Raw genomic sequence first — 23248 nt, forward strand, 5'->3', positions numbered from 1 at the left:
CCCCCCCCCCCCCTTACTTTTTTTCGTTTTTTTACAAATTACGAACGAACAATTTTACATAGGAGGGGGACTTCCCAATACCTCTTGAATTGGGGCGAAGACCCTTGAGGCTAGGAGAGCTTAATGCGAATGGACAAACAGTCATAATTATAGAATAGCTTCGCATTTAATTATAAACTGATGATAATGAACTTTTGATAAAGGTTACATAAATTTATTTAGTCGAGCCTTGATAGAAAAAATCGAAAAATAAAATATATCATATTTTTTTTAAAAACTTCACAAAAAATAGACATAAATAATAATTGCTGCAGCCTCCTAGCTGGCAGATGGACGGACAGAAAAGTTTTATAAACATGTTCTCTTATTAGTTGGCTTTGAAACTTTTAATACTGTTATTAATTCATGATTTTTTAGTTCAAATTATCGACAAATTATATTAATCTGTAGTAGGGTTAATTTTGTTTATCATATTTGGGATCTACGTCAATTTATCGGCCATTCTATTCATTAAGACCGATTTACCTACATTTTTGTTGTGATTCTTAGGGGTGCTTAATTTTTTAAAAAAATACTTCTTTGACATATTAAAAAAACTTATTTAAATCTTTTAAAATTATTTTATTTTAGATTTGTTCAAAGTACAAAGCTATTTATTGCTTAATCCCAACTTCAATAGAATTAGCGACTATTTCAAGTGCAAAAAGTAAATTTGGAATTTTCCTATAGTCGAGTCATAAAAGGTGAAATACTACAATAGAAAATTTAACAAAATACCCCACTCTATTAAAACGAATTTTTTTTTATTAATTTTGAGGGTGGTTAATACCACTTTACCCCCACCTTTGGAAGTCAATGCCCAAGTGTGCAGGGATATTATAGGGATAGATCCCACTTTAAAAAAGTAAGGCGGGGGGAGCGGGGTTCTGGGGGTCCAAAAAAAGGTTTAAGTAAAAGCACTTTTAAATGTTTGCAAATAGTATATAATATGTCAAGGTTATAAGGTATATTCCAGTAAAACCGAATAATATCCGCTGGATTAGAATTAGTTCTCCGCCATACTGAAAAATTAGTTATTTAATACCTATATTTGCGACAACTTTTGTTTTATAAATTCTTCCAATTTTTAACAACTACAAAAACCCCGCCCCTCTCGGAGAGCCTCGAACCCACAACATACGGATAAGGTAACCAACATTCTATAAATGAGCTATGAAGGAGACCAATTATCAGTGGTGAAAATAGACAAAGTAGACAAAAAATTAATTCTTATAGTATACGTTAAAATTTTACACACTTTCATGTCTGTCATCATAGCTCAGGGGTAGAGATGAGGTTCCAATATATCCAAACACTAAATATCATTTTCACTCTGAGATAATAATTAATATTTGGTATAAGTAAAAAATATTTTTAAACATTTTCATTATATCAAAAAGCTATTGCTTGCCAAAGTATATAAAATTAAAACAAATATTGTTTCAGTGGTCAGTCTTGAACCACCCACCTTGAAACTTGACATCTGGTATCAGTAAAAAATATTTTTAAACATTTTCATTATATCAAAAAGCTATTGCTTGCCAAAGTATATAAAATTAAAACAAATATTGTTTCAGTGGTCAGTCTTGAACCACTCACCTTGAAACTTGACATCTGAAACCTGACGCCTTAACCAAAAGAGCTAATTCAGCATGACAAAATAATTACTGTTTTACAGCCTTAGTTAACATGCCTAAGTATATAAAATTTAAAAAAATATTGTTTCAGTGGTCAGTCTTGAACCACTCACCTTGAAACTTGACATCTGAAACCTGACGCCTTAACCAAAAGTGCTAATTCAGCATGACAAAATAATTAGTACAGCCTTAGTTTCAGTGGTCAGTCTTGAACCACCCACCTTGAAAATTGACATCTGAAACCTGATGCCTTAACCAAAAGAACTAATTCAGCATGACATGATAATTATTGTTTTACAGCCTTAGTTTACATGTCACAAGGCATTTTTTGACACCATACACCTATCATAGAGGCCGTATTTTTAGAGATAATGAAAAACACCTTTTACAAGTTTGATGTGCTTTTTTACAGAGAACAAGGACATATAATTATTTTTTCTATATTCCGTCTGGTTGTTTCTAAAAATCGAAAAACTCAGTTTTTTCTGACTCACCCTGTATATAAAATTGAATAAAATATTGTTTCAGTGGTGAGTCTTGAACCACTCACCTTGAAACTTGACATCTGAAACCTGAGGCCTTAACCAAAAGAGCTAAATTAGCATGAGACAACGATTGGTGTTTCACAGACTTAGTTTACATACCAAAGTAAATAAGATTGAAAAAATATTGTTTTACAACCTATTTTAACATAATAAAGTATATAATATTGAAAAAAAATATTGTTTCCGTGGTAAGTCTTGAACCACTCACCTTGAAACTTGAAATCTGAAACCTGAAACCTGACACCTTAACCAAATGAGCTAAATTTGCATGAGACAATGATTGGTGTTTCACAGACTTAGTTTACATACCAAAGTAAATAAGATTGAAAAAATATTGTTTTACAACCTATTTTAACTTACTAAAGTATATAAGATTGAAAAAAAATTGTTTCAGTGGTCAGTCTTAAACCACTCACCTTGAAACTTGACATCTCAAACCTAATGCCTTAACCAAAAGAGCTATATCAGCATAAGATAACAGTCATTGTTTTACAGCCTTAGTTTATATGACAAAGTATATAAGATTGAAAAAAAATATTTTTTCCAGTGTCAGTCTCGAACCACCCACATAGAAACTTGACATATGAAACCTGATGCCTTAACCACAAGAGCCAAATCAGCATGAGACCACAACTATTGTTTTACAGTCTTTGTTTAAATGCTAAAGTATATAAGATTGAAAAAAGTATTGTTTCAGTGGTTGGTCGGGAACCACCCACCTTGAAACTTGACATCCCAAACCTGATGCCTTAACCAAAAGAGCTAAATTTGCTTAAGGTAACAGTTACTGTTTAACAGCCTTAGCTTACATGTCAAAGTATATAAGATTTTTAAAATATTGTTTCAGTGGTCATTCTCAAACCACCCACCTTGAAACTTGACATTTTAAACCTGACGCCTTAACCAAAAGAGCTAATTTAGCATGGGACAATGATAATTGTTTTACAGTCTTATTTTACATGTTAAAGTATATAAGATTGAAAAAAAATATTGTTTCAGTGGTCAGTCTCGAACAACCCACCTTGAAACTTGACATTCCAAACCTGACGCCTTAACCAAAAGAACTAATCTAGCAGGGGACAATAATAATTGTTTTACAGCCTTATTTTACATGCCAAAGTATATAAGATTGAAAAAAATAATGTTTCACCCAGTGTGAAACTTGGCATCTGAAACTTGACGCCTTAACCAAAAGAGCTAAATCAATATAAGTCAAAGGTTATTTTTTTACAGCCTTGCTTAACATGCCTAAGTCTATAAGATAGAAAAAAATGTTGTTTCAGTGGTCAGTCTAACCACTAACCTTGAAAATTGACATCTGAAACCTGATGCTTTAACCAAAAGAGGTACATCAGCATTGGACAAAGATTATTGTTGTACAGTCTTAGTTTACATGCTAAAGAGAGAAAAGTACATATAAAAAACATAGATTTCATGACAAAGGAAAAATAAAAAAATAAAATTATGCAGCATTATTTATATAAAAACCCACCCCTGTTTATGTTACAACATGTTGCGATGAACACAACAAAAAATCTAAAGAGGTCGAAATAAAGAAATTTCAGTTTGTAAAGTTTATTAGATAGATTTTAAATTGGTTATTAAACCATGCCAATATGAGGTGGCTTTTTAGAAAAAGAATGCCACAAAAGGATTTTATAGTAATATAGAGCGTATTTTATATTGTAAAACCAAAAAAAGTAAATAAAATATTGAATAAACCTAGCCAATAGCGAGATAGTTATATCGAGCCAACTCTAGTATCTTCATATTACAGGCAATTTTCCACGAATATTAAAAAAATCATAAAATTGATACTAGTTTTGTTAGTCATAGCCTAACAGTTACTCTTGCTACTTATTATTTACTTAAAAAATAAGAATTTTTAATTTTATTATTTTTAAAAACTAACATGATCGTTCTTGAAATGTATGACTCTTCTTTAGTTAGGGATTTGCACAGATGTTTTAAATTTAAACAATTTTGATATTTATTTGTTTAATTATTATTGGTCGACCACTCCCGACCCATCTTCAATTTTAGTTTTAAAACTTTTTAATTTTTGGTGGGGAGGGGGAGGGAATATTTTTCTGGAGCGATTTCGCTTGGGAGGGTGGTGGTATCCCTCCCCCCCTCCCAATATTTATTAACCTACCGTGTAAAGGAGAACCATATTGGAAACAGACCAAACAGACAAACTTCCTGTTATTTTATTACAAGTACTATCAAATACGCCTCTAGAGTCCTCAAGGTATTTTTGGGGGGAAAAGGGGGGGGGGTTAATTGAAATTTAATAGAAGTTTCAGAGCCAACGAATAATACAGCGTTGTTATAATTCTTATTATTAGTATTAGTCTCTTGTCCCCTCCGTTTTACCACTATTGATTTAGAAACATTTATTAAAAGTAATCCCAATACAAATATAACATCAAGATGGCATTTTCCTACTTTAATTCTTTTCTACTGTTTAAATTTTTCTCATGATGCACATAACAATGGATATATAATACGTGGATATATTGACAGGGGAAGAATTGTCGTCAATTTAAGTTACTAATATGGACCTCATTTATTGCTCAGTATTCATCCAGTTGGAGTGGAGTGTATGGGGGATTAATAGTGGGTATCGTATTTTAGCCACCTGGGAGTATTGATTTATTAGAATACATGAAAAGCTGGTGCTCCATCCAAGTATTTATGCATCGATTCATGTACTATGATTTTTAGAAATATGACTGTTTCCTACATTTAGTTGCGAGTCTACTCTATAATTCGAATTGTCCGTCTATAATTCTGAGGTAATGTTCTCGTCTTCTATTTAAGATTGATAGCTGGTATAACTTTTTTTTGTGGGGGGGGGGGGGGCGGGGGGGGGGTACCACCGTCATCCCAGGAGAAATCGCCTCTAGAAAAAAATACAAAAAAATCTTTTTAAAACAATATAAAAAATGAGGTGTATTCTGTCCCCCCCCCCAAAAAAAAAAAAAATATATATAAAAAATAAACACCCCCAAGAGGCCTCTAGGGGCGTAGCTGCTAGTGTTATCAAAATTTATGATTTTATAATGCACAACTTTTTCTCTTTCTTTTCTCAACCGTTCATCCATGATTAGTTTATTGTTTTGTGCTTCGCTTCCTTTGGATGTTGTTTAAATGAACTGATAATTTCAGGGAGGTGGGCTTTTTATTACACTAGTCTCCAAATTTTTATCATAACGTTTTCTAATTCGTTGGTTTGACAACTTTGGTGACTTTTGTTGAATTTTGATTGGTTGCTTAATAACGTTGAGTGTCCAAACGTTTCAACCACTAACTGTAATATACAAAATTTTTACTTTTTGATCATGGGAAATACATCAATTTATCGGCCATTGTCTTATCCCTTTAGATGTACTAATAGCTCTAACAACAAATGACGTAAAAGATAGACTTGATCTTCTCATAATAAATTATTTTACATCAAGGATGACAACATCCATAAGTAGCGAAGCAAAATATAATGGTTTGGCAAACAAAAAAGAGTGTTATAGTAAGGGATTTAAAAGGATAAGACAATGGCCATTAAATTTATGTACATCTTCAATGATGATACATAAAACTACCGCTCATGTAGATTACAATTGGTGGTTGAAACGTTTGGACACTCAATTTGATAAATCAACCCATCAAAATGTAATAAAAGTCCCCAAAGTTTCTGATGCAATGAATAAGAAAACGTTATTATAAAACTTCGGGGACAAGTGTATTAAAGAGCCAAAAGTCCCCTCACTAACTGTTTTAGATCAGATGTTAAGTTATCATAACAAAAAAAGGGAGTAAAAGAAATAAAGAAAGACATATATTCATGTATTTTCAAGCATGACTGCTAGAACGACGAACTAAGTAAATTATATACCAACTCTCATTGGCATAGGAAATCTGTAGAAAAATTTAAGATGTCTCTCTTAAATAGCAGCTGAGAAATTCACGTTTTCCCCACACCGAATATACAAATCTAATCATAGAGTAGCTTCGCTACTAAAAAAATTATCTAAAAACTAAGCGCATTCATTTATTTACTGTGTATCTTTTATCGGTTTTCTAAACATATTCTACACATAATAATTTTAACAAGGATAATTTTGTCGAAGCTAGTAAAATGATGCAGAGATTATGACGTCAAAAAAATAACCAATGGGAGGCCAGTATACACTGTGAGTGAACAATGGTAAAATTTATAGTGGCCTCTAACTGGTTACTTTTTTTGACGTCATAATCTGTGCCGCCACTTTTACTAGCTATAATTTTGTCCATCAAGAAAATACAGAAAAAATCACACCTATTGTAATACATAATTCATTAATTATATTATATGCTTCGCCTATAACACTACTCCTTATTGTAATAGGAATCACTCAGTATTCCAAAAATCAGATTAATAGGATAATTAAATCATACATAAATTTGGTTGTCAACAAAGCAAAAAATCAGCATATTTTAAATGGACGTTTTTCTGGGATTTCTGGTAACGATTATATAGCTGCTACGCTTCTTTAATCTTACCAAATTGTTATAGATAAGCATTGCTTTTCAAGAAATTATTGCCAATGAAGCGTACAAAGTACGGTATAAAGACAAGTTATAGAACTGTCATGTTTTTACAAATAACCTAGCCGCGCTACTATGAGTATTTTTAATTCTTGTCAGTCCTGTTACATGAAAAAGTACTTGCTCTATTTACATTACAAAAGGCCTAATATAAACATTAAATATAACGTTTTGCACTTTTACAATGGCTATATTATTACTTGAATGTTACACCAGATTTTCATGTACTCTGATAAAGTAATAATAAAGCAGCTGGCTAAAATAACGATTCCTCCCATCGAGCCCCTTTATCTCATACACTCCTACTAAATGAACGAACTGACCAATAAATGAGTTCTATATTATCAAGGGAATCTCTAGCAGACGAGAATATTTTTATTTATATTTTTGTCATATATTATTATTCAATTCAATATTTCTAGGAAAATTAACTATTTATAGCTAGCTTGATAAAATGAAGAAAAAATCCTATTGTACAAAACTGTGTATATTTCTAAACAATAACATGGTAGGATTGTTCTTACAGTGTTTTCCATCGGTCATTTTATGGGATTTAGGATCTAGGATACAGGCTTTATATATACAGCTGTATTGATGGACGGGCACACCATAATTGTAGAAAAGTTTTAAACAAAATTATCCTAAAGTATTTTCTTCTTTTTATTTGAAATAATAGGTCTAATGTAAAAATGAATTACGTCCACTTGATAATGACGTAAGATTACTAAAGATCAGAGGTGGATTCTTAAAAAAAATTTGCCCTACTAATCGCTTAGTGGGGCAAAATTGTTTTCGTGAAAAATCCTCAAAAATCACATAAAAAATCTACAAAAATTAAATAAAATCTTATGTTAATAACCCTTCTATGATTTTGATTCTTTTTTGTAGATTTTTAATGTGATTTTGGTGGATTTTTCACGAAAACAATTTTGCCCAACTAAGCGATTAGTGGGTCAAATTTTTTTTAAGAATCCACCTCAGGAAGGGAGGGGACATTGTGCTGTATATTACACTTGTACCCAAAGTTTTATATTACGGTTTCGTCTTATATCGTTGACTTTGGGGACTTTTATTCAATTTTGATTGGCTGGTTCAATAAGTTGAGTGTCCAAACGTTTCAACGGCTTATAGTAATCTACTGATGGGGTAATTTTGTGTATCATCCTTGGTTATCTACATCAATTTAACTCCAGTCTTATCCCTTAAGATCCCTAATTAAGATTCATCTTTGTCTTAAACCTCATGAAAATTAAATAATAAGGGGGGGGGGGGAAGTTCTGACACATTTGCGTAAACATGGTATATAGGCTTTATCTTTGGACTGAGAGGATAGGTTATTAAAGATAAAATCATTCTTATATGATGAATTTTCCCAAGTTTTGAGATTTTTTGGATAGGCCTCCAGGTTCAGGAGCTCCAGGCCTCCAGGTGGCCTTTGTACAGGTAAACATAAGAGTTAGAGGTCAACTCATAAAACAAAATATGCATCTTTTTTAATGTTATTCACATATTTAAGAAAAATTCATCATATAAGAATGATTTTATCTTTTATAACCTATCCTCTCAGTCCAAAGATAAAGCCTATATACCAGGTTTACGCAAATGTGTCAGAACTTCCCCCCCCCCCCTTGTATATTATTTGCATTACTTTTTAACAATGTTGAGAAAAAGTACAAATAAAACACAATAACTTGTGAAAGAATATTCGAATTTTCCTTGTACAAAAAGAATGTTTAAAAGAAAAGCTTTTCTAAAATTAGATTCGGTCCGTCATTACATTTGTCTGGGACGGATAGCTTTTTCCGTTATTTAAGGCATGTTAGAATTGTCCTATAAATTTGAAACTTCCTGTAGCAGTAATATATTAGAAGTAATATGATAAACAAGGATGACAACATCCATAAGTAGCGAAGCACAAACAATTAAATAAGAATTTAGATATTAGTTGTCAAAAGCATGTATATTAGGAAAAACTCACGAAACCTTTTCAACATTTGTTTTTAATTTGACTAACAGACTAACGGTCAAAGTAAATTACATACTGGATGCTCAAAATAACGGGAAATTTAATTTTGATATTTTTAACTACAAAAATTTTAAAAAAAACGGACCATAAACACCAAAGATATGAGGAAAAATGTGAAAAATATAAAAATAGCCAAAAACCTGCAAAAAGGCAGTCTGACCGCCATTGATGTTTTCTTGAAACGACAGGAAATTTAATTTTGATTTCTATAACTGAAAAACTTTGGAAATCGGGCCGTAAATACCAAAGTTATGGAAAAAATTGTGAAAAATACAAAAATAGCCTAAAACCTGCTTAAAGGCAGTCTGACCGTCATAGTTGTTTTCTTGAAACGACAGGAAATTTTATTTTGATACTATAACTGAAAAATTTTTGGGAATCGGACCATAAACACAAAAGATATGGAGAAAAATGTGAAAAATACAAAAATAGCCTAAAACCTGCTAAAAAGCGGTCCTACTGCCATTGATGTTTTATAGTTAATTGTGCTCTTTAATAATGGGAATGTTGTCAAAAAATTTCAGCCTTTTATCTTTTATAGGAGCCGAGAAAATCACGTTTCCCCCAAACTAAGACGGACATACGGACAGACGGACATTTCAAATTATAGAGTAGCTTCGCTACTAAAAATTGTAATAGCATTTTAGAGTGACCGCTTTATCTATCTTTCTATCGATGTATATTTCTACTAGCGGCTTCGCCCCTAGCCTCTAGGGGCTTTGCCCCAAGAGGTAATTAAAAAATTAAGTACTACTGGTGCTGTCGCTAGTAGTTTTATGTGAACTAACTTTCCCATAAGAAAAAAAATTGGGGAAAATAGGTACCTACGCAAGAAAAAAAAAGAAAAAAATTAGGCGGGGGATTTTCATTTTTTGGGGGGTCGGGGGTGTTCCACCCCCCCCCCCCCCAAGAAAATAGCCTAAAACCACCACAGGACCAGTAGGTATATTCCCTAAAGAGTAGAATCTGATCGGTTCAGTGGTTACCAAGATCTTAAGGGACGGACAGACAGACGGACAGACAGACGGACAGACAGACGAACAGACAGACGAACAGACAGACGGACAGACAGACGGAAATACAGACGGAAAGACAGACGGACAGACAGACGGACAGACAGACGGACAGACAGACGGACAGACAGACGGACAGACAGACGGACGGACAGACAGACGGACGGACAGACGGACACAAGTATTTTTCTAAAGCCATGTGCTTTAGAAAAAGATTGACCAACCCGAATCCCAAAACCATATCTTACATTAGTTGCTTCGCCCCTAGCCTTTGTTATCATAGGTCTTCTTATAATTTTTATTTTATTATCCGCGAAAACCTGTTCAAAAATTAAATTTTATAATGTTTCCAAGATTATGAAAGATTGAAAATTTGAATAAAATGTAATAGTTATTTCTCGCATCGTATTATAAACAGCTTTCCGCGGATATAGAATGTACAATTATAAGATAAAAACTAGTTTTTTAGCCCCGAGATGCCGAAGGTACGGGCTATAAAAAAACAGTTTTAATCTTATGATTGTACATTTTTATATTCGTAGAAAGCTGGATATAATACGATGCTAGACATAGTTTTTTCGTATGGATGAGAACCGATTCCTTTCTACCGGATACGAGAAATAAATTTATTATTACCTGGATATTACTCCATATTATCATGTTATTTAATAAAGTGAAACTTGTAGCGGGCTAAATTAACGGATCTCCTATCTCCACCCCATTTAACCGCATCCCCTCCTTTCCTACTAGATAAACGGCCATATCAATAAATTACACGGAAATAGCAACTTAAATTAACGATCCACATATATTAATCATCCATTAATGTAAAATGTGATGGAATGAAATAAATGCATTTTCTGAAAAAGAAAAAATAAACAAAATTAGATTCTTTGCCCTTAATTGCAAGGTCATCTGTAAATTGAATTTTAGACAATTTCAAAAAATGTACTTAAATTTTTTTTCATGGAAATAGTTAGTATCCTTATAATAAAGTAACAGGATGTGTGTTTGTCTTTTAGTTTGTTTGTTTGTACCGAAGGATCTCGCTAACCGCTGATCCGATCGGGTTTCCCATAACAGGGTAGCTTCTCATAGGTCCTGGGAAGGTTTATAACTATTTTGGGGGAGGGTACCACCACCCTCCCAAGAGAAATCACAAAAAATCAAGAGTTCAACGCAACATAAACGTCAACGAAACATAGACATATTTGAAATATAAAAAAAGTGCCACTAATATCTGCTAGTTGATAATAAATAGATAGATAACAAAGTTAACTTGTGAAATGTGAACACCTAAAATAAATATACTTTGATAATTTTATGATTTATATTTCAGTAGTCAAGCTACTCGTATCTTAATCCTAATATAAAAGTAACAGGATGTTTGTCTGTGCCGAAGAATAACGCTACCAGTAAACGTCTGCTCCATCTTTCAAGCCCTTCGGTTTATCTGTAGGACTTTATAATTCAAAAGTAGAATTGTTGCTATTAAAAAAACCAATAAGTTCTTTTTCAATTTTGTATTGTGTAAGTTTTGCTACAATATAATGTTGATTTCCTTGTTTATTTAATAATTTACTCTATGATTAAAAAATATATATCATTTGATAGACAAAATTGCAATAATCACCTTTTGTAATAGTGAAGCTATTATGCCCTCTGTCCCCTTTAATTTAATTTTTAAATTTCTATCATGAGCAATGGAAAACTTTTAAAATTCTTCATCTACCTAAAATCTCATTTTAAAACGCCTGCAACTTTTTTTGTAATTGAATCAGAAGTCTTCAAATAAAGAGTAATGGGTCTACTTTCAGCAGTTAGATAGGTGTATTTCTTGCAGGCTTTCCTTAAGGGGTTGGGGAGTATTAATGGTAGTAATGTGGATATATTGAATTTGCCATTTCATTTTTTTATCAGAAGATGCAAAAAATCAATTTGATGCAATATATGTAAATATTAGCAGTAAAACTATTTTTTTAGATAAGCAAAACTTAAAATTTATCTATCATACAAAGAAGAATGGTGTCTGTTTGTTTTTATGTTTGTCTGTCTGAAGCTTAAGATCTTGGTAACCGCTACTCTACAGGAAATACTACTACTAGTTCTGTTGTGGTTTTAAGCTTTTTTGGGGGGGTAAAACAACCCCAAGCCCCATAATATTTTTTTGGGGGTTGGAAGATTCGTTCTGTCCTAAGTACAGAAATAATTTTAAGAATTGTAATGTAGTGAGTTGATTTGAAATCTGCATCAAATTTTAAGGATTTTTTATAAAATTCGTTTTTTGTATAATTCTTTATCTAAAAGCGGAAATACAAATTAAGTTAATTAATTTTGGCATCCGTGATTGGTGGATTTAAAAAAACTGCGCTCTGATTGGATGTTGTACATCATTCAACCAATTAGAGCGCAGGTAGTTTAAAATCCACCTATCCTATTGGTCAAAATTAATTAACTTAAAATGTATTTCCGCTTTTAGATAAAGAATTTTACAAAAAACGAATTTTATAAAAAATCCTTTAAATTTGATGCAGATTTCAAATCTACTCCCTACATTAAAATTCCGGAAAACTTATATCTCTTACTGTACATCCCCAATGATGATTCACAAAGCTACCCCTTCTGTAGATTACAAATAGGGGTTGAAACGTTTGGACACTCGAAGCCTAATGAACAAACTAATTATAATTTAATAAAGGTTTCCAAAGTTGCTGAAAAAAAGAATAAGAAAACTTTATTAGAAAACTTTGAGGACTAGTGTAATAAACATCTCCTTGTCCCCTTCCTCCCTGCTATTTTGTATAAAAACAAGACTGCCGAACGGAATTTATTCACTTTGCTTCACAAAAATATGAATATTGCTTTCAAAATTATAAGAATTACTTTTAAAATCCTCAATTTAAATTGAAAATTAAATTCAATTGACGTAGGTGAATCAGACACTCTTTTAGAGGCCCTAGTAAAATTTAAAGATTTGCATTAAGTTTTTTTTTCATAAGGGGTGTTCAAAGTTGTTAAGCTGTTTCTAGGGCCACCACCCTAAAACTAAAATTCTGGCCAAAATTATCCTTATACTAAAGTAACAGGATGTTTGTCTGTACCGAAGGATCTCGCTAACCGCTGAACCGATCGGGTTCTCCTTAACAGGGTACCTCGTCATAGGTCCCGGAAAGGTTTATAACTATTTTGGGGGAGGGTACCACCACCCTCCCAAGAGAAATCACAATAAAATCGAAAAAAATTTAAATATTTTCGCCGCATAGTGTCGCTAGCGTAGTCGCGCTGCGTAGAGACACGAATTTAACAGCTCTTAACATAGACAAATTATTTCTCAAATTAAATATTTAAAATAAAAAGAAACATTTAAATGCCACTAGAGGCCTCTAGGGGCGTAGCCGCTAGTTATAGATAAAGTGTCGTGTCGACGAACGTTCAGACTTCCTATTAATTATAGAATAGAAATGCTAATCTTACCATAGACAAACCAATTCTTTAATTGTAATCACTTTATTTATTACTTATAAGCAAGTTATTATTATGTATTTAATCAAACAGATAGCAATGAATAATTATATGTTATACCTATAGATTATAACCTATATAATCTAAACCCCAAGTACTAAGATTAATAGACTATAACCTATATAATCTATACCCCAAGTAATGAGATTAATGAGCCTTATCCGAAGGCTACTGACGAGGATTTACCTACAAGCCAGCAGCAATAACCCCTCAGCGAGTTCAAGCCGATGAAAGAGACCTTGCCAGTAGCAAGATCAAACCAAAACTGACTCTTTAAAACAGCTTAAAAACTCTAGAAGCTGTGGCTAGCTCTAACTTGTATTATGAATCTAAACATCAATGCTGACTAATATATTTAATGGAGTGTAGCTCCCCTTAAACCCATATACTACAAAAGTGAAAATACTGGAAATAAATGTGAAACTGTTAATATTAAGCAACTAAAATGCTCAAAATTTACAGCTTATTTTTCAACAAAACAAAAAAAACAATATAAATGAGTTTAAACACAAGTCTCTAATTGATAGTAAAAAATTTAGTGGTGCATTTTGAGTATTTTTGTCACTTGATAAGCATAGTTTTTAAGCTCCTTTGAGTGCTTAGAGGCCTCTAGGGGCACTTGAGGAGGGGGGAGTTGAATTTGATAACTAAATAAACATTTTTTAACTTAGATTTTAAAAGAAAATAAAATTTTCTTATTGGGGGGGCGTGCCCCCTATTTTTTAAATTAAATTTTTTTGTAGGGGAGGCAAATTTTTTTGGGGGGCGATTTCTCTTGGGAGGATGGTGGTACCCTTCCTCAAAAAAATTAAAACCTTCCCAAGACCTATGAGAAGCTACTCTGTAAAGGTTCAGCGGTTAGCTAGTTCCTTCGGTACAAACATACACACAGACTAACAGTTTCCTTATCTTTGTTAATTAAACATAGGTATCACCAGGGAGAAAATTGCGAAAGATGAATAAATATTTGCTTTAAGCCAGGGATAAGTCAATTGATGGTAAATTGATATATTTCCTAATGATGTAGATTACAATTACAACAAGTTTGAAACCATCTGATCAAAACTCAATAAAAGTTCCCAAAGTTTAGCCAGCAAACAAGATCACGAGGTTGTAAAACTTTGGACACCAGTGTAATTTACAGTTCAAAGTCCTGCTCCTCCCCGTCTTATATATTAGGAAGGGATGTTAAGGTTCAAACAAACAAAACCTTAAAACTTTATATAATACTAAATATTTATATAAATACAACTTACTTTGTTCTCATTCTTTAATGGAATCAGTTCCAATAAAGATGTTAAAAAATAAGGGTTATTCAAGGATGACAACATCCATAAAAGCGAAGCACAGAAACGGTAGAACAAACGGACAATTAACAGTTGTATAGTGTCAGAACTGAATAATCAAAATATAAATGTATACGAGTCGAAGCAAAATTGTAAGTAAATTTGTTAAAAACTGCTTGATACAGAATAATGTTTATGGACATACTTACATTTTTAGGACTTAATTATAAAGTTGCTTTGCTTATAATTTCGTACTTTTTTTTCCCAGGAATCAGTATACAAAAAATCAGATCAATCGGAAAATTAGATCACATAAAAATTTGTTGTTAAAAAAGTAAACAAATCAACATGTTTAAAATGGACGTACGGACAATTTGGTAATTGGTATTTTGGTTATAAAGTTGCTACGCTTTCTAAATCGTACCTAACTACTGCAGGAATCACCATGCAAAGTTTGAAATCGATAGGACAATTCTAACATGCCTAAATTAACGAAAAAAGCTAACCGTTACGGACGGACGTACGGACGGACCGACCCTAATTATAGAAAAGCTTCGCTTTTAAAAATATATGTCTTTGCAGTTTGAATCCTTTAAAGGGACTGACTAGCAGTGTGCTCAGATGAAAATTTTGCTCAAGTCCATTTTTTAGGTCGCGTGAAGTCCATTTTACATGCACAAAAGTCCAATTTTGTCACTTTGGGAAGAAGGGGGGCAAAAAAGGGGAGGGGGGAGAAAATTTTGAAAATTTTTCTCAAGTCCATTGAACATCGGGAGGTTGCTTTTTTTCAAGTCCATTGAAGGTTTTCAAAAGTCCAATTTTCGAGAAAAATGGACTTGAAAAGTCCAATCTGAGCACAGTGCTGACTAGAAAGTAAAGAATATGTGTTAAAAAATGTTACCACCCGCAGGGTTTTTACAAGATTGTATATCCTGAGAATTTTCATTTTGAATGGAATGGAATGGATAGTTTAGTGTATAATTATAGTTGTATAAATAAATACTATAAATTAAATCATTTAATCTTCATATTCTGATATTATATGATGTAAAATGATTTTTAATTTCAAATAATTTTTTTTCAATAAATCCTTTTACTAAAAATTTTCATGACATCAAATCTGATTTTAATTTGAGTAAAAATTCGTATTAAAACCTCTTTACAAGAATGAATCATTGAATGTAGAATATACGTGGATATTATGGCAGGGGGGAAATCGTCGTAAATTTAGGTTGATATTTTGTCTGTTATTTATTGGTCAGTTCGTTGGTCTAGATAGGAGGTGAGGGTTTGGTATAAAGGGGATTTTTAGTTTAGCCCGCTACACGGCTTACTTTATTTAAAAAAAAAAACATGATAATCTTGTGTAAGATCCAAGTAATAATAAATCCATTTTTAAAGTAAGCTTGCTTGCTAAGCAATTTGCCGATTAATTAATTGGTTTGGGTATTTTAGTTTAATTTTTTTTTACAAAAATATAAATATTTCTGAAGGCTAGTATTAAAACTCAAACTATCCTATCAAACATTACTGAAAGCCAGCAGGACAGACAGACAGAAACAAACTGCTATAAGGTAGCTGCGCTAAAAAAAAAAAATTTTTCTTAATCAGCGAATGTAGCATAACAGTGTAGCTAGTCGTCGGGAGGGTGATGAGTTTGAACCCCGTCTACAACCGTATCATATCTATAGACATTATATTATAAACATCTTTGCCTAGAAACGGCGCAAATGTAATTACAAATGTAGGTATCTCAGACAAAGTTCATATTATCAAAAAGTCACTATTATTTAAAGTTCCCGAAGTTGTTAAGTCAACGAATAAGAAAACGTTATTATTAGACTTTTGGGACTAGTGTAATAAACAGCTCAACATCCCCTCCCTCCCTGGTTTACTATTAATAGAATAAAAATATTTTGAGACCTCCCAAAAGTAAAAATAACACCACCAATTTCCTTATTTTCTATCAGATTTTCATCTCTCATAAATATAACGAAAGAGACAAACATTTTAAAATGTATCGTATTATAGAAAGCTTTCCGCGGACAATAAAATTATAGTATAGCTGAGAACCAGTTCTAATCCACCGGATATTAATCGGTTTGAAAGTCATACTGAAAATTATTTCCTTATTTTGTATCAGATTTTCATCTCTCAGGAATATAACGAATAGAGATTAGTACAAATTTTTAAAGTTTTATAAAGAAAAAATTTATATTTTTTTTTTGGGGGGGGGTCTTTTTTTCTAGGTACAATATCTTTTGGGATGTTGGTTAATGGTTATATTCTCCCCCAAAATAGTTATAAACCTTCCCTAGAACTATGAGAAGCTATAAAGGTTAACCATATCGGTTCAACGGTTAGCGAGAACCTTCGGTACACACAGTCAGAGAGACATCCTATTTATCTATAACAAAGTAGAATCATGTCTGTCCGTCCGTCCCTTAAGATCTCGGTAACCACTGAACCGATCGTTTTCTACTCTTCAGGGTATATACCTATTGGTCCTGTGGTGGTTTTAAGCTATTTTCTTGAGGGATATGAAACCCCCACCCACCCCCCCCCCAAAAAAAAAAATTTGTTTAGGCAGTTATTTGAAAATAAATGGCAGCACCAGAAATACTTAATTTTTTTTAAAGGCTAGGGACAAAGCTGCTAGTTTATTTATATGGGATTATAAGAAAAGAAGTAAATAAAAGAATCAAGCAGTAGTCAATATGAGTTGTCTTATAAATATGCAATTGTATTAAATACAATCAATGATGTACAAGGGGGTAAAGTTAACCCCCTCATTCCAATATTTTTTTAGGTGTGTGGGCATTACTCACTGACATGGGAATGATATTCTGACAGACAACTCTAAAGGAAAATTTCCCCACAACCCCCTTCCCCTTTTCCTCCCCCTTCTTTTCAACCCCTCTTCAAATACATGACAACAACAAAATATACCACAGATTTCTACAAAGTCAGCCGTAATTTAGACCTCATTGACAGCAATTAATTCAAATGTCGGAAATAGTCCCTTTCGTGGCAACACCCCTTAAGGGGCGTTTCGTCTTATTTTTAAATGCCCTTTTATAGGTTATTTTAGGTTAGGTTAGGTTTTATTGGGTTAGGTGATTGCCCCACAGGGTTATGCAATTGGCCCCGCAGGGTTAGAGTCCCTCGCAGGGGCTAGAAATAAGAGAAAAGACACTGTGAAAAATACGAAGAATCACCCCTTAAGGCGTGTTGCCACGAAAGGGACTATACCCCAAATGTCTTATTTACCAAGTATATTTGCGATAACTTTTATTTAATAGATTCTTCCAATTTTTTACATTTACAAAAAGGCCTGCTTCATTGCTTCAAGATCCATGTCAATTCTACATAGGAAATAAATGTCTATAAATGAGCTCAAGTTTTCCAAGGAATAAATGTTTAAAACTCATAGTGCTCCAATAATCCATAATAAACTCTCATTGCCCAGAACGAAAAGACCCAATATTTTACTTTATTAAGAATAAATTCATTTTTTTCTATTTCATCTTGCTATTTACATAATATTGAAGTATTTAATTTCTATTCTTAAAACAGAAAATTTAAATTCATAAATAATAAATTTAAGAAAACTTAGTTTTAAAATAAATTGATTCTAGCGCCCCTCCCTAATGTGTTCAGATTTAGAAACAAAAATTTTAAAAATTTTAACTTTTTTGTAACAGTTATATAAAAAAATATAAATTGGAAAATAAATTCCGTAATTCAAATTGCATTTTTGAAAGAATGAAAAAGGCATTATCATAAATACGTATCTAAAGATTAAATAAAGAAATCAAAAGAAAATGGAAGAAAAAGCAAGTAAGAGAAAGGTTTAAAAAAGACAAGAAAACGCTGAATGTTAATATGTTCATAGTATCAAAGGCTTTAATTATAAAATAACGTTAGTAGTTGAACTTGAAGTAATCTTTATGTTTAAGTAGATATATTTATTTTTATTTTCTAATATTTCCCCTGTGAATATACAGTGAACCCCTTCCCCCAACCCCCCCCCCCCAAAAAAAAAAGCATTGGAATTGTCAGGGAAATTTTAACAAAATTCATATTTCTATCTCTTTCTATTCTAAATAAAAAAATGCATAAAAGAATATTTTAAAGGGACTGTGAACGTAAATTTTTCTCATCTTAATATCAAATCTAAACATTATCTCATTCATAATATCTCACAGATAGAGCAAAACGCGCTTTTGTTTGCTTAAAAAACGGCTTTTTCCGACGATTTTTATAAGGTACAGGGAAAGGAAGGAATTTTCCATATTATATAAAATGTGCATTAAATTGCTTTTTTCTCTCATTATATAGCTAAAATTAAACTTTTTCACATAGTTCTTGATTTTTCCTAACGGTTAAGCTGACTTTTAACATAATCCTTGCTTTAAACCAATGTATAGTTACTTAGAAATTGATAAAATAAGCAATATTTTTTATTGAAAATCAAATACAATAACAAAGCTAGAAACAGGTTTTTATTAGTATCGAATTAACTTTAGATGGCCCATCTCTCGCCCACCTTTAATTACAAATTTGTAAATAATAAAGACGCAATATTTCTTTATAAACAGTCTGATAAAAGTGTAAACTAATTCTCAAAAGTGGGTTATTTATTGTCCAACACAATAAAAAAGGATATTATTATTTTAAATAACCTATGAGATTCAACCCTTTGTAGACAGTGAGGTATTGTTTTGGCAACAATATGAATTTAAAATAGGTCTTTATTACCTAATTACTACGTTATAAAAAAACTAATTGGCAATTTTATATCATAAAATAAATCCTTAACAGTAAGTAAATTGTTTCAACTATATGTGACAAGTTAAATATCCCTACAAACATAATAAGAAACAAAAAACGTTCAGATTTTCCCTGTTTTTTTCCTTTTTCCCTCCCAAAATACCATAAAATCAAGGCATTATTCCTGGATATTTTTGTTAATAGGACGTTTTTGGTTGATCAGTGTAGTGAAATGTGCTTAGAAAATGTTAAGATTTGATTATCAGATGAGAAATTTTTACGTTCACACTCACTTTAAACTAGTGGATGTGTACCTAGCATCCAGGGGCTCTGTAATAAAAGGGGCAGAAACAGGCTAAAAAAATTGCTTAAAACCATCTAAAAATGAAATAGTCTAATAACGTCATGGGACCTATTTGAAGCTTACCTAAAATAGAGAACCCAATCGCTTCAGTAGTTATTGAGATCTTAACCTTCCGACAAAAAAAACTTTATATATTATTAGCGTTTGAGCCTTTATTATATACGGACTAAAAAAAAGCTTAAACCCATCCAAAGACTTAAATCTGAAAATGAAATAGCCTAAAACCATCACGGGACCTATGTTAAGTTTATATAAAATAGAAAACCCAATCAGTTCAGTAGTTATTAGATATTAAGAATGATACATCACATTTACTCCTTTACAATTTCTTACAGACAGACAGACATTTCAATTAGAGTACAAATAAACATATGATAAACATCGACATAAACTTAGGGAAGTTCATAAAAATCTAATAAGATAGACGGACTATAATTTGAAATGTCCCTCTGTCTATTTTTCCTAATTACTCGGACCCTAAAGGCGGCCTGAGGCCGCTTCGTCACCAGTAATATATAAATGTAATAATATAATTGTTATATATAATATATATATTTTTTTGTATAAAATTTTGTATTTAATATTTACAATTTTATTTGCCGCCTCCTGCACCACCTCCAAATCCAAATCCACCACCGGCACCACCGCCTAAACCTCCTCCAGCGCCACCGCCGAATCCGCCTCCAAACCCGCCGCCAGCTCCACCAGCGCCGCCGCCAAATCCACCGCCAGCCCCGCCTCCTCCACCGCCTAGACCATGGCCTGCGCCGCCACCAGCTCCACCACCAAATCCACCGCCAGCACCTCCACCAATGCCAACACCGCCACCTGCACCACCGCCGAATCCACCGCCAGCACCTCCTCCAACTCCACCGCCTGCCCCTCCACCGAATCCACCGCCAGCACCTCCTCCAACTCCACCGCCTGCCCCTCCACCGAATCCACCGCCAGCACCTCCTCCAACTCCACCGCCTGCCCCTCCACCGAATCCACCACCGGCACCGCCGCCTAAACCACCAGCTCCTCCACCAAATCCGCCGCCAAAACCACCTCCAGATCCACCAGCGCCGCCGCCAAAACCACCTCCGAAGCCGCCACCTAATCCTCCGCCTTTTCCGCCGCCCAGTAATCCCCCAAGTATGTTAGGTATTATTCTGCCGCGGATTGGGTTACTGCCTCCATTTGATATACAAAGGCTGACCGCCAAAAGTGCCGCAAATGTACGCATCCTGAAAATACAATAATTATTGATTAGGTAACGGGATGTTTATCTGTGTGTGTGTGTGTGTGTCTGTCTGTCTGTAGCAAAGGGACTTGAAAGAGAGTTGAAAGTAGCTCTCTAAAGTATCTAAAAAGAAAAGTGACATCATACAATACAAGAGGCCATTATACAGACTAAATTACCAATAGCAGGCCTGTTTACATTTTAAGAGTAGGCCAGTATGGCGTCATTTTATATAGGCAATATAAAAAGGTTCGTATACTATTCATGGTGTAATGGATAGGACATCTGAGGATGAATTAATCTTCCTCTAAGGAAGATTGTAAATTGTAAACATTAATAGATTCAAATAGTACACTAAGATTTTAAAAAAAAATATATTCATACCTTTTAAATTAGATTGAGCTGTGTTCTTACTAACTGAGTAAGGAATACTGATTCTATTCCACTGATGATCAACCTTTTATACCCAAATATTTAGGGTATAGAGCCAGGTTAAATTCTAAATCTCCGCCCATTTTAAATATCATTTGATAATAAGATTATGAAAGGGTTAAAAAGAGGTGGAGTATTTTTTTAATTCTAGGTATTAAGAAAAGGTTGGGGGGGGGGGGGGGGGGTTTAATCTCTTCCCCTATCCAACGTCATTAAAATTAGAATCTAAATATCTTGAAGAAATTTTTAGTTTTTACCTGTTAGAAAAGCTCCGCCCATTTTGCTTTTGCTTCTATATCACGTAACAGTAATCAGGGATCTAAAGGGATAAGACAACGACCGATAAATTGATGTATATCCTTAAAAATAATACACAAAATTACCCCTTCTGTAGATTGCAATTAGTGTTTGAAACGTTTGTATACTCAGCTTAATAAACCAACCATTACAATTCACTAAAGTCCCCAAAGTTGTTGAGTCAGCAAAAAAGGAAACGTTATTATAAAACTTTGACGACTAGTCTCTTTTATATTTGAACCCTTCCTTATAGATAATGAAATATTATACCAAAACATGAATTTTCAATCAAAAAATTAATTGTTTTGTTAAAATTTATAATAACTATTTCTCATATTACATAAATTGAAATAATATATCATCCGCACCCTATACTTCAATCAGAAAAAAAGCTATAACCATCCGAAATCATCTAAAAATTATATAGCCTATGTAAAGATTCTTTAAAAAAAGATTCAATATAAGTTATCAAAAAAAGTGTTTGATTGCCACTTTTAAAAAAATTAATGCATCTGTAATATTTATTTAAGATAAGAAATTAATGAAAAGGTTAAAAGTTCTCTATCAAACAATTTGTATTCATTACAATTATTTGGATCTAGTACATTTCACGGTAAAAGTTTCTGGTGACGATTATTTCCAAAAAAAATCTATGAACTTTAAAGTAGGGTTGGGTCGGATACTTTTTTGTCCGGATACCGGATATCTGGCTGATTTCTAATGCCCGATATCCGATTCCGGCCGGATATCTGGCCAACGTTCGATATCCGGCAATTTACCGGATATCCGGCCTGATAACCGGATATCTGGCGTCAAAAATCAGCCGGATATGATGTAACCCGATAGTTTTAATATCCAGTATCCAGCCGAATATTGAAATTGGTCGGATATCCGGATAACCGGCCAGACCGGATATCCGGCCCAACCCTACTTTAAAGGCTGCTAACTGCATAATGGCTGAAGTAACTGTTTTAGTTATGAAGCAGTTAGTCCGAGAATCGAACTCAAACCCCTTCCCTAGACCTACTGTGGTAATACGGCAACAGACGGACGGGTAGTTTACAGAATTGCTACGCAGTGGCTTATCATGACAAGCCTTCTGCACTAATCCTATTATATCACCATTTACCTCATGACCGCAGATGACCCCGTTGCGCAGCGGTCAAACTGGACTGGCTAAATATGGGGAGGGGCACGGACACGCAGCTATCACGCGCCCCTCACGCAACTATACAACCGGGAGGCGATGCCTCCCCTTTTACCACAGCTACCCCCACAGGCTGTCTACCGCCGTGGGCTACGCCCTTGTGTCCCACACCCCCTTCAAACCTAACCTATTGTTATAATCTATTTGTATATATATAGTAAACATCCATTGTAAATGTATTCAGTTAAATATATAATTTCTGTATGACTAAATCCTGCTAGTTTGTTTTGGTAGAATACTTCAAGGCTAGGGCTCGTTGGATTCGAACTCGCAACCGGTGAGCTGAAACGCTTCG

The 23248-nt window shown here is 33.3% G+C and overlaps 1 protein-coding gene across 2 annotated transcripts; it reads right to left on the bottom strand.

The window, feature by feature from the left end:
• Window positions 1-20325: 20325 nt before the first annotated feature.
• LOC145327107 (uncharacterized) lies at window positions 20326-21496 on the bottom strand. 2 transcript variants are annotated; one of them, XM_080170634.1, is made up of 3 exons: window positions 21402-21496; window positions 20651-21021; window positions 20326-20596 (listed from the first exon to the last, which is right to left on the bottom strand). In XM_080170634.1, the coding sequence occupies exons 2-3, from the start codon at window positions 21018-21020 to the stop codon at window positions 20385-20387; spliced, it is 582 nt and encodes a 193-aa protein (XP_080026760.1). In that variant the 5' UTR covers window position 21021; window positions 21402-21496; the 3' UTR covers window positions 20326-20384. The 2 variants fall into 2 exon arrangements, with proteins under 2 accessions (XP_080026760.1, XP_080026759.1); XM_080170633.1 differs by having other exon boundaries at window positions 20326-21021.
• Window positions 21497-23248: the final 1752 nt, after the last annotated feature.

Source organism: Acartia tonsa, chromosome 8, assembly GCF_053477335.1.
Source record: "Acartia tonsa isolate MP-2025a chromosome 8, ASM5347733v1, whole genome shotgun sequence".
NCBI lineage: Eukaryota > Metazoa > Arthropoda > Copepoda > Calanoida > Acartiidae > Acartia > Acartia tonsa.

Coding starts and splice junctions, on each gene's coding strand:
- LOC145327107 (XM_080170633.1), bottom strand. CDS start 21,020: ATGCGTACATTTGCGGCACTTTTGGCGGTCAGCCTTTGTATATCAAAT.